The 17,682-nt window shown below is 39.3% G+C and overlaps 1 protein-coding gene across 2 annotated transcripts in view; it reads right to left on the bottom strand.

The window, feature by feature from the left end:
• Positions 1 to 17,682, bottom strand: part of adamts3 (ADAM metallopeptidase with thrombospondin type 1 motif, 3) — a 157,264-nt gene that overhangs the window by 71,653 nt on the left and 67,929 nt on the right. For both annotated transcript variants that reach the window (XM_032578401.1, XM_032578402.1), the window contains exons 6-7: positions 6,439 to 6,522; positions 3,913 to 4,069 (exon numbers count right to left, since the gene is read on the bottom strand). In XM_032578401.1, the coding sequence (XP_032434292.1) occupies positions 3,913 to 4,069; positions 6,439 to 6,522 (241 nt within the window). The remainder of the gene's footprint in view (positions 1 to 3,912; positions 4,070 to 6,438; positions 6,523 to 17,682) is intronic.

The raw sequence follows: 17,682 nt of genomic DNA, 5'->3' as shown, positions 1-17,682 counted from the left end.
AAACAGAGGAGCTTAATAATATTTTGCTTCCAGCGAGGCTCTAAACTTGTCAAAGTCTAACCGCGGCTCAAGGGAAGACGATAAAGTCCTGACAGTTTGATGCTTTGTCTCCAGACAGCCCTGAACTAATTCTGTTTGGACCTGTAGCGTCTACAGGAAGCCACAAAACCAGTCACATCTTACTGTCCTTGAATGAATCAAAGAGAACTAAAGCTGCCCCATGTGAGGATTATGATTTGATTGATATTAGCCACGAGGAAGGAGCTGCTGGTCTGTTTTTCCCAATTGATTTTAGCTTTAATTGATGTAATATATGGAAGGTGGAGAACAAAGGCTAAAAAATAAAATATAAAAAATCTGTTCCAGCCTGCAGAACAAATCTTATTGTTTGTTCTGAACAGGCGGAAAATGAAAGTAAGCAACCTGGCAGTTACAGAGAGCTAAAGTCTGGGTGGCTCAGTAATGACGCACAGCGACTCAGAGAATTACAACCTTTAAAATTTATCTTTTCATCTACTAAATTTAAAAAAAGTCATTTAACCTGGACTTACGTAAAATTTTAATAAATTCCTTAAAAACTCTTCAATCACCCACCATGTTTTTATGCTATTCTCTCATCATAAACAAACCTGGAGTGTTGCCTTAATTCTTTCATGGATGTTTGAGAAATCCTTTAATCTCCATGGCAACCATTCAGTTGTGCAAAAAAAGTGCCTGAATGGACCTAGCTCCGCCTTTGAGACGCAGCTCCTCCCCCACTCAGCTCCTTCAGACTAGCCAGCAACAATTAGCAAACACCTGGTGTATCTGCTGAGCTCATTGTAGGAGCGACTGCTCAGTGAAATGCTGGTAAAAACATCGAAGGGTTAACAGAGGCACAGGAGGCAGAAGAACAGATTCAGCCAAAAAACGTGAAATGTTTTGCTTACAGAAAATCCTCACAAGAAACAAAAAGGAAAAACAGCTGAAGCCTGGATATGAGGCTGCAGCTGTCACTCATGTTTCATCTCTCTTTTGCTTAGTGGGAACCAGATCCATCACTGGCTGTGAAACGGGCAACAAAAGACACCGTTCTTCTGAATCTGTGGCGGGAACAGTGAAGGCAGAGGGACTCTAATAAATCCTCATATAAACAGGATGCTGTCATTTGCAGAGATGAAAGAGAGGGATAAAAGCTTGTGCTGTTATGAAAGGCATATTATTCGTACAGTAATGCCTGCATCTCCTGATTTTAGACATGAAAGATAAAAAAAAAAGTGAAGAGTCAGTGAAGTAGTTCAAAGTGTTTTTTGTAGTGGATCAAGCTAAAACTCTCACCTCTCAGCATGAAGGCGTCTCACACCGAGCTTTCAACATTTCCCTAAAATCCTGCAAAGTGTGAAGAAGAAAGGACTGACAGATCTCAAAGAGCTTACACTACCCAGAACCAAACAGCACAGATCACGCAGTACTTCAGCAAAATGGCCCCCAAGAGGCGCACTGACACGAGAATATAAACCCAACGAGCAGCCAGAGGGCCGAGAGGCCAGCATCTCTGGTAAAGTGGATGAATTAGAGAAGGCTGGACAGGAACAAAAAGGAAAATCACAAAAGACAAGATGGAAGCTATGCACACAAACCAAGATGGTGAAGCGGAGTTGATCTGGAGTCAAACAGTCAAAATGGCTGATGGCAAACCAACCGGACGTTGAACTGGTAGAACAGAAAAGTTTTTCTCTTCAGCACTGGATTTGTAACCGTCTCTCTTCACCCAAATCTAAGACTTTTGTCTTGAAATGCCACATGTCTGCAGAGTGCCGAGTCACTTCAGACCTATACGCTGTGGAACCAGAAGTTTTAGTTAAATATGTTGGTGTGGAAAAATAAGAAATGATTTATATTCTCTACATGCATCTCAAAAGTATAGCTTAGGCTGAATGCAAACTTTAGAAATTGAGGGATTTATAGCAAACGTTCCTCCAGCTCAAATGAAACCGTCGATTTGAATCCAACTCCCATCTAAATAAGTTGTTTTAGTTTCCAAAGTCAGAACCGAGTTCATTTAAACGTAATTTCATCCAGACATCGTCTTCATCTGCATTGATTGGTTAGATTGCAGTGTTTACCTGCTTTGCGGTGAAAATTAGATATAGATTTTGTTGTAAAGTAATGGCTGTGTTTGTTCTGTTTCTTTGCAGAAGCGACGCGGTGAGTCGTCGTCCTGAGCAACAACATCATTATTATTATTAGGATGATTGGAAGATGAGCTGCTGATGGCTAAAACATGGCTGCTTTGAATTGTCAGAATAATTGCATTAAGTTTTGTTTGTTGGGAATCAATCAATTTGAAAACAAAGTGGAGACATGATGAATCAAAACTAAGCATATCTGCATTTTATCATCTTATAACTTTACTTTCTCTCTAAAAACTATTTCCACCATTTGGACATTTTGGGTTAGAAATCAAGTTTGAACAAAACTTTTTTTTGGTTTTAAATAGTCCTTCAAGTACATAAGTATCCAAATAAAACCCTTTGTTTTATAAACGTCTTGCTTTTAAGACCATCTGGCTTAGATAACAAGGTTGTGGAAGTAAAAAAAAGCGAGTTGTTGAGCAAGAAGAAGAATTTGTTCTGCTTTATGCAGAGTGGCTTGTTTCCAACAGTATGATAAAAAAAAAATCAAGAGCTGCAACAAGTGAAACAAAGTGAGACTCTTCATGACATGTTCCAACAAATGCATACATTAAAAAGGCAACTAAACATCATAATTTTTGATTTGTTATATACACTGGAATTAGTGAAAATATGCAAAAAGACGACAAACTTGAATAGGCCTGTCGCAATACACTTTGCTGGACAATAATTTGTCATTTAGAAAGATGTTCTGCTCAGGTTCTGACCGGCATTATTATTCTGACGATCCTCATAACAAGAGTCTACATATTAGTGAGCTATGGAGTGGTTGTGCATGTCTCACTTTTTTTCCAGTAGTATGGAGAAACTCTGACTTGTTATTCAATCATTTAAATATGTTACTGCTGCATGATTCCCCTGCAGCAACAAAGCTTCAGTGTGACACCCAAAGTGTCTTAATTGAAGCAAATTTTAAAACAGTTTTTGATTTTAACAGAGAAATGATGGAATAGTTGCACACATCCAGCAGGGTTAGCCTTCATTAAGCTAAACCTGATAAATATGTTTATATCTGTGTTTGTGTCTCTCAGAAGTTTTCATGTTCAGATTTTCATTTTCAGTGTATGTCTGTTCCTGACAGCAAAGGAAGAAAAGAGGAAATAATTATGTTTTTCAAAGTAAAAAACAAGTCAAGCATCTAAAAAAAAATCATTTAAAAAAGTAAAATTTTTCTCACTTATATCAGAGAATTAAAAACTTTAACTTATAAATAACATTTAACACTGGAACTAGAAAATATTAAACCCCCCCCACCAAAAAAAAAAAAGCAACTAAAGTGGATTATGTCTCTGTAACAAAAATTGCATTTAAAAAATATTAGACAGGGAAAACAGGCAAAAGTGGCAGGTAGTGAAAACTGACGACTTCAAACTGGGCGTCAAATCTAAAGAGCAGCATCGCTATAGCAACTGTTGTCCAAATAATTATTTGATTAATTTAAATTAATTAGACCAATTAATTTAAATTAATTCAATTAAATTAATTACATTTATTTAAATTTATTATATCAATTAGATTTATTTAAATCAATTAAATCAATTGAATGAAAGAAATTACATCTATTTAAATGATTTATAAATCAAATCCATTTTAATTCATTTATTGCTTATTGTGACTGATTTAGACAACATTTTCTAATAATTCCAGATGTTTCATGTCTGTGTTCAGGAAAGCAGCTCAGAGCGCTGCGGGCTGACGGAGGGCCCGATCTGAAGCGGCCCCGGGGGGCCGGCCTTACCCTGCATGCCGGTGGGGCCGAAGCCCTGGCGCGTCAGGAAGATGGCGTGGTCGTGATGTTCGGCGTGATCAGGGTCGCCTTTCTGCTGCACAAACGCCCAGCGGCAAACGTTCTCCAGACTCCGTGATGGGTTTCCTCTCTCAATGAGGCTGATGGACTGACAGACGGGAAAAGGGGAAAAGCTCTCATTTCATTTCCTCTCAGGCAGCAGCACAACATGATGGGTTCATTTTCAGCGAGGACACAAAGTAACGACGAAAACCAAACTCTGTCCAGAATCTACAGGGAAATATGCACCAGTATGAATTATTTTACTTTATCTTTGTTTGATTTGAAGACATATGAAATGTGAATATCTGATTTAATTTCAGTTTTAATACAGACAGATATATAATAATTAGGGTTTTTTAGTGATATGGTGTGGGGGTTTTATTCCTGTAAATCTGTCTGACATCCATATCATTACATTGGAAGTTTGTTCCACAAATCTGGAACAAACTTCCAAAAACTGCATAAAAGTCAATGACTAGAGAGAAAATCACACATTTTATTCCTAGAGAAAAAACTGCTAGTTTATGCCAGTTTGATCAGGAGGAATGGGTTAAAAATCCAGTAAACTATTTGTTTTGTTTTCTAATTTGTGAAAATGTTTAACACAATTCCAACATGGAAAATATATTTCTAGGTTTCACATCTGGATTTAAAGAAAGTAAGAAAAACGCACCAACTCTTCCTAAGTATTTTGACATTTAGCAAAAATAAATAATTGCAGTAATCCTAACGGACCCAAACAGAGAAATAAAAAAAGTTCATTCATGTTTTTACAGAGTGTGTGTAAAATTCAGTTTTCCTCTGAACAAACTGTTTTTTTTGGTGATGCAGGCCAGCATAACAATGCTAATTACTGATGTAAGGCGCTAAAGTCCATTAGCAAATGGTCTCCAACTCACAGCGCAACATAACCTTTGCTCTTAATATGAAGAATTCATGATTATTCATAGCGGAAAAGCATGAAACAGTTATATGTTAAAAATATGGAGGTCAATGTTTCACAAAAAAGCTGAAAGATAAACGATTTATTTGGACGTTAAATCTTCCACAGGCATTGAACTGTATGACCTCCGATAGGTCACATGATCCTTTAGGGTCATCAGTGGTTTTTCTGGGAGAGGAAACTCGTTAAGTTGGACTTGAGGTTTTTCCCAGATCCATGTCCTGATTTCCAATCCACAGCAGAACTCATTCTGTCTTCTCTTTTGTCTCTGGGAGATTTTACTGGGAAATCTCAGACTGGCTGTTTGTGTTTATTAGTTTTAATTATCTGTATATTTACCTCGGAAATGGCTTAAATAAAACCCAAATACATTCCTTTGTGCTCACTTTAAGCCTTATTATTTTACTTTTTACTGATTTGGGTTTAATCCTATTATCTCTACTTTCAGATTGTTTGTCTACAAATTCAATACAATCTGCACTAAATCATCCTAGACAAAGCTAATTCCATCTCTGTGGGATTAATTTGAATATCAAAGCTCCTGGCTGTCAGGACTTCATGTTGAATCTTTTTCACCAGTAGGTTTGAATATTACAATAAATATTAAATGTTAAGTAGATGACCCTTGCATTTAGTAAAATATTGTTATTATCTCAAAAGAAAACTTATCTTTTACCATTCAATGGACCAAAATCTGATTCTAATGATGATTTATGTTGAGAATGTCAGTGATTGTATTATTACTTATGTATGAAATTCTCCTGGAAACACAGGGAAATTTAAAAATGGATAATTATCATCACCAGTCATGTTTTAGAATAAAAATCAGCGAATAAGATCACAGCTTGCATTTCTCAGGCTAATTATAGGATTTTAGTGAAAAAGAAGACAGAAGTATGCAGAGAGTCAAAAAGTCAGTTACTCAGTACTCAAGTACTGAGTACTCAAGTACAGTACTTGAGTAACTGACTCAGTTACACAGCACCTGTTACACAGTGCTGTGTAACAGGACACAGCACTGTGTCCTGTTACTTGAGTACTTGAGTACTCAGTACTCAAGTACTGAGTAAATGATCGAATTATCAGTCATTTCATATTTAAAAGTTGCATTATCAGACGGACGGATGTAAAGTTATGTGGATATTTTGGGTATTTTATGAAGCAAAATGAAAGTAATTAATATAAATAACATAATTACAAAATAACAAGATCAGGCAAAAGAAGATTTTTCCAAAAAACTGTTTCTGGTGAATGTTTGGTGAAAACATGTTTGCGGGTAGAAAATCCAGAAATTTACTCAAATAAAAGTAACAATAGTTTATAATAAAGCCATCCAAATAAAAGTAAAAAGTAAAGCGCAGTAAAAATACTCCTAAAAGTAAATTTTTCCAAAAAAAGTGCTCAAGTAAATGTGATTCTGACAGAGGATAAAAGTCTGTAAATGTGCTTAGAGTGTCGCATACGAACAAATTAAAGGAAATATTTTCCTTCTGTGTGAAAACAATTTCTACTGATGGATTTTTCAGACTCACCTTGGCGTAACCCAGCATGATCATCCTGACCAGAACCACGTTGATGTGAACCCCCAGCGACTCGTCGTGGTAAATCTCGTTCACCTGGAAACGCAGCGGCAGGAGGGGGAATTAGAAAATATTTCAGTAATTTACACAAACAGCACCTGCGTCACTGGCACGTTTCATCGCCCGACCAGTCAAGTCTGTGAGCCGCAGTGTAATCACAGACCTGAGCCGCTGCTGGCAGCAATAAACACAGCCCATCACTGTGTCCTGTTATCTGGGTTCTGTTCACGGCTGCTGGAGGAGGAAAATAAACTGTAATCATCTAAACTACAGTGGCTGAACCCCATCTAAAATTGCAGACAAAAGTACTTTCTTTAAATGTCTTAAGATGAATTTGGCGCAGCTTTTGTGAGACAGCATGATCTGATTTGGACGCCAGCTGTTGTTTGATAAATCCCTGAAAAGGGAATGAGGAAAATTCAGGACAAAAACCAAAAAAACAAAGCATGAAACTGAAATAGTGATACTTCTAACATCAACATGTGAAAAGCTGCTAGACTTAAAATCAATACATGCAGAATAATTTGTGGAATAACTGATTAATAATTAAAGAGGAAAAGCAGTTAATAGAAGATTTATTTTCACAAAATTTGAACCAGGTGAAACTAAAATTGCCACTTGACGAGTTTTGGACAGAACATAATTACAGTCAAAAGCTTGTTTTTCATCTTATGATAAAATCTATATATTTTTTGTACTGTTGTTCTTTCTGAGTCTGCCTGCTCCAGTTGAAGGGGCAGAATTATAATTGCCTATTTTGAGTTTTACATCATATTATAATGTCAGTCCCTCATCAAAACCAAACCTGGAGTGTTCCCTTGATTTTTCATGCATGTTTAAGCAACCTTATTATCGCCATGGCAACCATTCAGCTGCTAAAACCCCGGTTGGACCTAGCCACGCCTTTGAGACGCAGCTCCTCCTCAGAGGAGTTTCCAAGCTTCCGCCTCACAGAGCAGCCCTCCCCACTCAGCTCCTTCAGACTAGCAAGTAGCAATTAGCATCTGCTGAGCTCATTATAGGAGCCACTTCTCAGAGCAACCTGGTAAAAATGTTGTTAAAGGGTTAACGGAGGAGCAATTTTGTGGTGACTTCCTGAAGGCGGCGTTTCAGAAAGAGCATGGGCTTCTTAAAGAGACGCAAACCCAATTTTAAGGCCTTACATTACGCAGTCAGATTTATTTTAAGTCATATTTGACAGATTACGCATTTTTGTAACAACTGAAGATAAACATAATTACTTGATTGTGCTATAAATTGACACTTTGTGCCCAGAAAACAGACAATATTGCCCCTTTCAAAGAGGAATGTTGATGTGATGACTTTCTGAAAAATGAAGTGTTGGAACTTCTTAAAGAGACAGAGGCTCAGTGTCTGGAAAACACATCAAGTAATCCATTACTAAATTAGTTGACGATTATTTGGAGTAATCCCAAGTCATCACGATTAATCAGATTAATCATTTCAGCCCTACTTGTATCCAGATCCTCATCACCATATAGCTGAGGGCTGGAATGTAAACGGACTGGTACACTGAGCTTTTTCTTCACCACAACAAACCGGATCAGTTCCTGTTCATCTCCTGTTTCATCCCAGCAGGAAACGTAACGAGCAACCAGAGTAAAAGCCGGTGGGGAAACGTGTGTAAAGGAGTCCAGGGTTCAGTAACGGCTGGCCTTCAAGCCCACAACCCCATCAGGGTGATGAGAGTCGGAGTGGAGTCGCAGTGACATCTGCCCCCCGACGCCACAACTTCTGCCCCCCGACACCACAACTTCTGCCCCCCGACGCCACCACTTCTGCCCCCCGACGCCACCACTTCTGCCCCCCGACGCCACCACTTCTGCCCTCTGACGCCACCACTTCTGCCCCCCGACGCCACAACTTCTGCCCTCTGACGCCACCACTTCTGCCCCCCGACGCCACAACTTCTGCCCCCCGACGCCACCACTTCTGCCCTCTGACGCCACCACTTCTGCCCCCCGACGCCACCACTTCTGCCCTCTGGTGCCACCACTTCTGCCCCCCCGACGCCACCACTTCTGCCCTCTGGTGCCTCTCTACACACGCCAGCTTCTTGCTAATCCAAACATCTGCATATCCATTGTTGGTCTGCATGAACACCAAATTACTTCCAAATCAGGACGCTCCCGCTGAGCGCCCCGCTGGATGTTTGTACATTTATGTAGAGAAGAAACCTTATTGTTTTTCAAGATAATGTGAAAAGTTACATGATTTTGTTTAGGGAAAAGTTGTGTATTGATCTAATAACTGAACCAGAGTGCACATCATATTTACAGCATATTGATCCTCCAATATTAAGATTTGCAGAGATGTCATATAACGCAACGAGTGGAAACATGGAGATGAGACGTTTGTTGACAGATTGGTTGCCGGTCGCAGTTCAGCCGTGCTGTGCAGAAAAATGATTGACTGTAAGTTGAGCAGCGATCAAGTCTGTGAATAAATCAACATCTAGTACCGCTCTCCGCCTCCCAGAGCGCCGCCGCCACTCAGCGTTTCATTTTTTCCGGCCCAGTGATTTCTCACTAAATCTTCTCCATCTGACTGTCCTCAGAGCAGTTTTTGTCCCTCATCGACTCGAGTGCTGCAGCACCAACCAGCAAATCCATACGCCGTCTTCTGCCCTTAAAACTTCACATTTCTGATGAGACAATTTTCCTGAATGTGACTGGAGACATGGCTGGGGGAGACAGATTAAACTCTGAAAGCTCTACTGTCAGCTGCTCCTCCAGATCTAAAAGATACCACCAATCAGCATTATCGCCCGAAACGCTAATGCTGCAGTTTCTAAAGCACTTCCTCGCAGCTACAGCAGAGTTCATTCCCTCTCTGTGAACCGCATGCGTTCAATCTCACTTTGTATGCAAGCAGTTGAAGCACACCAACACACAAACAATAAGTGTCTCAGAAGGAGGAAAGCAGGGAAGAGCTGAAGGTCTAATCAATGCAGCAAACTCTACAGTCACTAAAGCTCGCATCCATCCAGTGGAAAACACACACAGAGTCACCAGATATCAGCTTTTATGGCCCATTTGTGTCTCTTTGGAGTAATTTCCTCTGTATTTATAGTCGCTTGCAGTCGGGCTGCAGGTCAAAGTGACTTTCAAATGATAAATATGAAATCATTAAGCACCACAAAGGTGAACGCAACAAAACTTACAGCTAAGGGAGTTTTGGAGGCCAGACTGAAACTCAAAAATTAGATTTGTTTTTGTTTACAGTCAGTGAATATTAGGGCTCTAGCAGAACTTGAATGTCTCCCCAGCTTCAGCATTTGGGTCTGGTCATCAGTTGGTTCTGAACATTGTTAAACTAAACAATTAAAACTGACTTTCAAATGTAAAGGGTTATTCCTCTGATTTTTTATCAGTTAAATCTATAACATTTGAACATGTCAAATAAACTAAAAACAGATTAAAATACATTAGGAAATACATTAGTCTTACTTGTTGAAAATATTGTTCAACAATTTAAATAAATTTTAAGCATGAATTTACTGTGGATTTTTCTCAAATCTAATATGTCTAATACGTCATGCTGTTACACTTTTTCCTCAAGAAGCTGAGGCTTTTCTCTGCAACACAAAATTATTTTTTTTCTAACAGCCATTTGTCCTGTTCAGCAGAACGCTAGCCACAGCTGGTATTTGCGTCAAATGGATCAAGGAGAGGAAAAAAAAAACGTTTTGTTGATCTTTCATGTTCTAAGGAGTGCAAAACTAACTACGCGGTAGAGCTGTGTTCTGTTTTACAAAAGGAGAAATGCTTTAGCTGGTTTCACGTGGGCTGTGTGGGTAACATTTATCAACAATCTTTAGGATTTTAACTCCATCAACCAAATCCTAGCAGGCAGCAAACACAGAAGCTCTTTCTATGTCAGAGGAAGATGAAGGAGAAAACGTGGTGAAATGTTACAAGTTTCCAGCTTAGAATACGAAACTGAATATTTGTTTCACTACTTTCTTTCTTCTGCTTTTAATAAAATCTCCATCCATGTGGGTTAAAGTTAGTGAAAATGCCATAATATGTTGTTATAGTAGGTGGAGATAATCTTCACAGAAACAACATTTGGAGAAAAATCAAGACCTTGGGTAAAAGGTTAGTCAAAAGAATTGTAAGTCATGTTTTTTAGCATTATTAACATTTCTTTGGTCTTCTTTACGATTCACATTTAATTAAAGGGTCGGTGTTATGTATATTCAAGGCACATAGTGCCATTTTATAGTCCAATTCAGTAACTGTTACCGTCAGTTGTTATAAAAATGCTCCATATATATCAAACATGACTTAAAAGAAATTTGGCTTCACAATTTAAGGCCTTGAAATTGGTCTGCTGTCTCTTTAAGAGGACCGTCAAAACGCCCTCAGACTTTCTTCCTTTAGTTAACTCCTACTCCCACTCCCTCCATTGGAGACATTTTTCTCTCCTCCAGCAGTTTGTAGGAGACCATCAGCATCAGGTCGCTCCATTAAGGAGGTTCAGAGGGGAAGAACGGGTCAGGTTTTCTGTGCTGACCTCATCTCATCCTGTCTGTGAGCAACATGGAGGGAGGATGTCAACAATCCTCCACTCTCTCTGAAAATGGAAAAAAATCCCAACAAAGAGGCTCCAAAATCTGTTTTGGAGTCTAAAATTAGACCAATGGAGGCTGTTCCAGCAGAAAAATAATACGATTTGCAAACACCCCGTATGGATCTACAGCATGCTGTGGATGCAAACATAGTTATTATTAGTTATCATGCCATGGCTATTAGGTAGCAGCAATCATTTTTAAAAAATATGATAAATGTCTTTACAGCTGTAAAGTCATCTGATGCATTAATAACTTCCACTGTTGTGAAAACAGATGAAGAAGCAGCTGAGTTAACTGATTCTGTTTTAGAGTTCAGAAAACTAAGATGAGAGTTTTAATGAGGATAGTTTAAAACACTCACCTGAAGGTATTATTTTTGTTGAATAGATGCACTAAACTAAAAACATAAAGCCTGATTATTAACCATGATTATATATAATTAAGCACAGAATTAATTAATTATTTTTATCCAACTGCAGCTTGTTTTAAATAGGAAATTGGCCAGCCACCTCTAAAAACAAAATCACTTTGATAACTTTTTAATTTACATTTTTATTAAAATAAACTTCATGATAAAGATTTTTAATATACTTTTCAATTAATAATCATCATTACAGCAATCAGGAACTGCTAAACAGATTTTTGCATGTTTCCTTTGTTTTCTTTTTTTTATTGATTTATCCTCTGGGGTAAACTTAGAAGGCCTCCTTTCCATCACCCTAATCTTTCCATCTCATCACAGATCATCTACTAGATCCAATTGTTACATCATCATCCAGGAGAAGTGACGGCTGCAAGGTCAGCGACTCGACCTAATCTCTTAGATCCAAAACTATTTCACCATTTGGAACAATAACCTGAACTTGTCTCCAGTGTTCGATAAGTTGAAAATAAAATACATGTGATCTACTTTGATTTTTTCTATATTACTGGATCGAACCGACAGCATCATTCTGGATTTGAACTGGATGGTTTGTTGTCTTATAAATCATTGGAATGTAATTCATTGGAATTGCACAAATTTCAAGTCTGATCACTAATAATTGTCAATATAAGATATGAGGATTGGTAAAATGAAAATCTGCTGGGGTTTTGAACATTGGACTTACCTGTACAATCTGCTTCCTTTAAGTGATTCACACAGCAAACACTAACAACAACATGATGCTTTGGATATTCTGACTAAACCATTCAGTGAGAAACCACAACTTTAAAGAATGAAAACTAAAATATTATTGTGATTATTGTATTGTTTTTTATTATTCTCCCTTTAGTTCCTACATGACAGTAGAAAACATGGTCCACATGGAAAAAATGAAAGTGAGATTTTTCATCTTTGGCCAGATAAATGTGGAGACTGAGTCAGTCCAAGTCGTTCAACATCAGCGTCCGACCTCAGAAATGCTTTTCTGCAAGAATGGTCAAACTGTGAGGATTTGGGTTTTTCTCTGTGTTAATTTAGGTTTCTGTGTCGTTTTCAGTTAATTGAGTCTCCGTGTTGTCCCGTCTACCCCTTGATTGTTCCCAGCTGTGTCTCGTTTCCCTGACTACCCTCTGTGTATTTAATCCCACCAGTGTTTCTTGTTCCTTGTCGGGTCCTCGTCTAATCTGTCTCATCTTGTCTGCGGTCAAGTTTGTCTATTGTCATGTCAGTTGCTCCCAGTATGAGAACTGTTGCTGTCGCTCGCCTGTGCAGCCTGGATTGTTTGCCTGATTCATCATTAAAATTATCATTCTTTCACTCCAACCTGGGTCCTCCGCGTCATCCTCACCACCTCCTCCACCGCAAATCATGACACAAACATTCCCATAAATACACATCTAAAACTTGAAGACAGCTTTTCTAAAGGGGCTTGTAAGGATGAGTCAATATCACATTATTAAATTAGAAAGAATGTTGACATGATTGAAAATTCACAAGAACCAAAACATAATTTCTGGTTTTCTTCATTTTACTAAAAATTGTGACAAAGTGTTCATCAAACCTGGTTGCCAATCAGTTGATAATGCACTTCATAAAAAGCCAATTCAAACAGAGTTTTTCCCCTCCAACTATAAATACTAAACTCCAGACGTTTTACTCCTTTTCTCAGAGGGAAGTGCTGCTTGGAGCTCATGTTTGGACAGATAATGGATCTTCGCTTCGTGACAGGCTTCATTTTCTTTGAAGCCTGTCACGAAAAGCGAGGGATGTGTAATAACCTTCCCCTCCGACACTTTCCTGAAAGATGTGAGGCAAATATGAAGCTCTTATCGACCTCTTGACTCCATGAGAGGGAGAACTGATGGCTCAGAAACGCCGTCGGTGTATTTTTTTTATCTCAGCAACAAAGACCGAAGCGGCTTCGCCTTCACCATCTGCAAACTAAAAGACAGAGAAGATTCCAGAAACAGGAAGGATGCACGACTCTGTCAGCCAAATGGGTTAAAAAGAGAAGAAAAGAAATAAAACCGTTATAAAATGTAACTAAAACTATTCCAAATGAAATGTGGTGAGTATTTTTATCCAAAACAAGAAGTTTAAAGTGCTGAGCAAAGGTCCAGCCCAGGTAACATGTTCTGACTCCTGCCCATCGATTGAGTCTCCCGCTACCTCTTTGCTTTGCTTCATGATTCCTTTAAGACTCCTGCCACATTTTTTCCTTCCTCTCAACTTTCTTATTGATATTTCTCCAGATACAGCATTCTGTGAATAAGCAGCTTCAACGATGTGAAGTCAGCAGTTTCCCCCATAATCCTCCAGGCCATTTTCTGTATTTAAAAACATTTTAGTAATTTATTTCTGTTAAAGGGACAGTATCATGTAAAACTGACATTTTTTAGCTTTCCATCATGTTATAAAGTTACAGTATTTCCTCATCAGAAACAGACCAGGAGTGTTGCCTTGATTCTTTCATGCATGTTTGAGAAATCCTTTAATCACCATGGCAACCATTCAGTCTGGATGGACCTGGCGCCGCCTTCGTGGCGCAGCTCCTTCAGACTAGCCAGCAGCAATTAGCAAACATCTGGTGGAACTGCTGAGCTACTACTCAGAGCAACGCTGGTAAAAATGTTGCTAAAGCTTAATAGAGGAGCCATGCTGTGATGACTTTCTGAAGGCAGAGCTGCAGAAAGAGCAGGAGTTTCTTAAAGAGACAGAGGCCCAATTTCAAGGTGTTAAATCAGGAAGTAAAATTATATTTAAATTATATTTGATATTTGAGGGATTATCAGAGACATTTCACTTTCCTACAGAGTCCCATTTATAACAATGGATGGAAACTAAAGGATCACCTCATTTCCCGCTGCACTAAAATAAATTCAAGCAACATGTTGACAAATGGCTGATAAACACAAAAAGCCTGAGACGCCTGTGCAAACATACAGGCTCTTTTAATGCTTCAATTAGCTGTGATTCTCTCTAGTTAAACACATACAGTATGCCTTAAAAAAGAGAGTCCGTGTTAATTAGCATGAAATATCAAAGAGAATTGGAGGAAAAGGAACCAGAAATATGATGAGGAATAAAGAATGTATAACAGGAGGAAGACGAGGAGGATGAAAGGAAAACATATAGGAAGATAACAGAGAGGGTAAGGGGAGTGAATTGTACCCACTTTCTACCCACTTTCTAGTGGGTAGAAAGAAAAAACCCAGAGGGAAGGAGAATAGTTCTTCAGATAGAATTGCTACAAATATAAACATAAATGCACAATTTAGGACAGGAGGAAGGAGGAGTGGAGAGACAGAGCTGTGGGAACGTGAAGGTGAGCAGAGTGAGGATCAGAGAGGGGGAATAAGGCAAACGCTGAGATCAAAGAGATCCAGACCAGCTGAACGTTCCTGTCAATCCCAGTAATCAGAGAGCAGAGGCCAGACGGAGATGCCAGGCTGCAGGGATCTCTGCTGGAGGACAACACCCAGAACCCCCAACCATCCCCCGCTGCAGCGCGGCGTGCACCTTCACATGGAAGACGTGTTAGATTTGTTTCTGTGATGTTTTCCATCCTCTATACTAATTATTGGGCTCTGGTGACGCGGTTTCAAAAGGTGCAAAAGCATCTCAGAGTATCTGCATGCCATTATCTGCAGCCCTCTGCCGCGCTGCGCTGCAGGAAGGGCTTCATCTCCAGCCAACTTGTTGCTGAGAAACAGATGTGGCTTGTGGAGCCAGAAAGTACCAGCAGCAGCGCTTCAGAGCATTTATCCTCATCTTCCGTCTGAACAAGCACGTCTCATTAAACCCACACTACAGAGACATTGCAGCACATAGCCAATTTCTCCCTGCAGTCGTGAGGTATTCCTGAAACGCTTCTGACAACTTGACAAGCTAATGCTGCATGTCCAACCAGCCCCCCTGAGACCAGCGATAGCCTCAGTCGATTGTCAAATTACCATGAGAAGCATCTCGGTGAAATGACCCTGCCCGGGGGGGAGCGGCGTCCACGACACCAGCTCAGAGAGGATCTGAACTGAGGTTGTTAGGAATCTGATTGAAGCCTCCTTTGTGTTTGGATGGCCAATTATCTCACTTTGAGTCGATGTGAGTTTGAAGCACAGAGCGGTGGACACTCAGACAATCGGTTATTACCACCGAGAACTCATCTGTTTAGATGGTAATTAGTCACAACAGCGTGACTTCTGGAGGAGATTAAAACGCTCCAATAGATTCACTCCTAACTGGATTAATTTGTTGTAAAATGTCTAAGTGTTGCGACCCGTCTAGGGGTGGCCAGATCATAACATGAAAGGTCCCTCCTCATCCCATCCCAAGCAGCCAACACACACAAAGTTAAACATGGTACAGTGATATTCATTAAAATATATATATATGTATGTCTTTGATTTAGATATGACAAAAATGGAGCATATAACTTCAGAAGGAGCTAGTGCCAAATCAACAAACAAAAGAAACTATCTGAAAAATAATCAACTTACCTAACTGAAAATAAATAAACCAAATGACAAAAACTTACCTCCCTAACTAACAAAACAGGAAAGAACTAAGATAACATAAATGGCAGCTCACTCCTACAAACTCCAAACCAAGATGTTTAACAAACAAAACAAACAGTGTGGCCGGTTGAGCTGAGCAGAGGAGGGATCCTCCAGGAAGTCCAGGTCAGCAGCTTTTATACTCGTCGCATCCGGGAAGCCACCAATCGGACGTCCCCCGTCGTCCTCCAGGCACCAATCACAAGCAGGCACCCGAACACTCGTTTGCATAATCAGATTTAACGACCCCAGTCGTAACACTAAAGCTAAATAAACTGGTGTAAAAATGGATTGACATGTCAGAGGAAACGGTTTTAAAAGTCGAACCCTTCAGAAGCCTCAGTTGTCAGAGTCGTAGTCTTGCAATCTGAAAATTGTGGTGCAGCGGTTTCCAACAACAACACTCCTGAATCAAATGGCTAAATTATTTCCTCAGCATGACATCAGAGTTTGGAGAAACCTGATAAAGAGCCGCTCATTTCGTTCAGGTGTTTTTGAAAAGTGGCACAGTAGCAACTCTCAAGTACTCATTATTCTCAGCATGTTCCTCAGGTTGGTTCTGAGGGCAAAGTGAACATAATGTTTATTTTACAAGTGATCATAAATTATCAAAAGGCATTAGAAAATGTTGTTTTGTTGTATTTGCACAGGTCATCCAAACCACTGCTGGTCTCTGCAATAGACTGTGACTCTGCTATGTGATGCTGTGTGGAATCTACCCAGAAAACTGTTTATAATTTGGAAATAGACTGTAAACCGATCCTCCATATGGGAAGCAGAGGGATTTGTGCCACTACGTGTGCTGTAATTCCTGTAAATAAGAGAAATCTTGACACTTGCAGGCACATTGTGTCCAGTTTATCTCTCTGCAGAGAGACTTTAGAAACAGTCAAGGACTGTAAGGCAACAAAATTGGGATTAGCATTGTGGTGTTGGGATCAAGAGGCAACAGTCAGACACTCAGGTTGGAGCCAAAACAGGGACAGTCTGGGACTATAGGCAGCTAAACTGGGATTAGCATTCTGGTTTTGGATCCAGAGGATCCAGCTTTGGGACAAAACAATCTGGTCGAGAACCAGAACCATTTTTAACATTGCAGACTCAAGTCGGACGGCCCTGGTGTGACGGGCATTTGTGGTTAGTCCTGTTTACCCAGATATCCAAAACCAAAACCCAGTGCAACCAAATGGCTTCAGTTTATACCCAATTACTAATTATTAGTGGTAGGTTTTGATAAAAAAAATTTTTTATCAAGTTAATTGTGCAGTCTAGTTAATTAAAACATTGAAAATACATCTGGGAGAATCTCAGCACATATCAAATTCAGCAGTCACTGCCAGAATTACATCACCTGTAGGTCAGTAATTTTTTAATGCTTAGTTACTTATGGTATAGAAAAATTGGCTTTTGAGAGAAGGGGTAGACTAAGAAGCTTTTCTTCCAAACATGTTACATGTTCATTTTAAACATTTTAATAGAAAACTACACAGACAAAAGAAGCGACGTTTTATTTTAAAAAACCTTTTTGCTTATAAATAATTGAATAAACAGACATATGAGCTCAACAACAAAAATATTTACTGTTTTCAATCTGTTATTTAGGTTATTCAACCATCAGATTG

The sequence above is a fragment of the Xiphophorus hellerii genome, chromosome 12, assembly GCF_003331165.1.
Source record: "Xiphophorus hellerii strain 12219 chromosome 12, Xiphophorus_hellerii-4.1, whole genome shotgun sequence".
NCBI classification, from domain to species: Eukaryota; Metazoa; Chordata; class Actinopteri; order Cyprinodontiformes; family Poeciliidae; genus Xiphophorus; species Xiphophorus hellerii.
The sequence above is the reverse complement of the archived record's forward strand: the minus strand, read 5'-3'. Positions and strand labels throughout refer to the sequence as shown.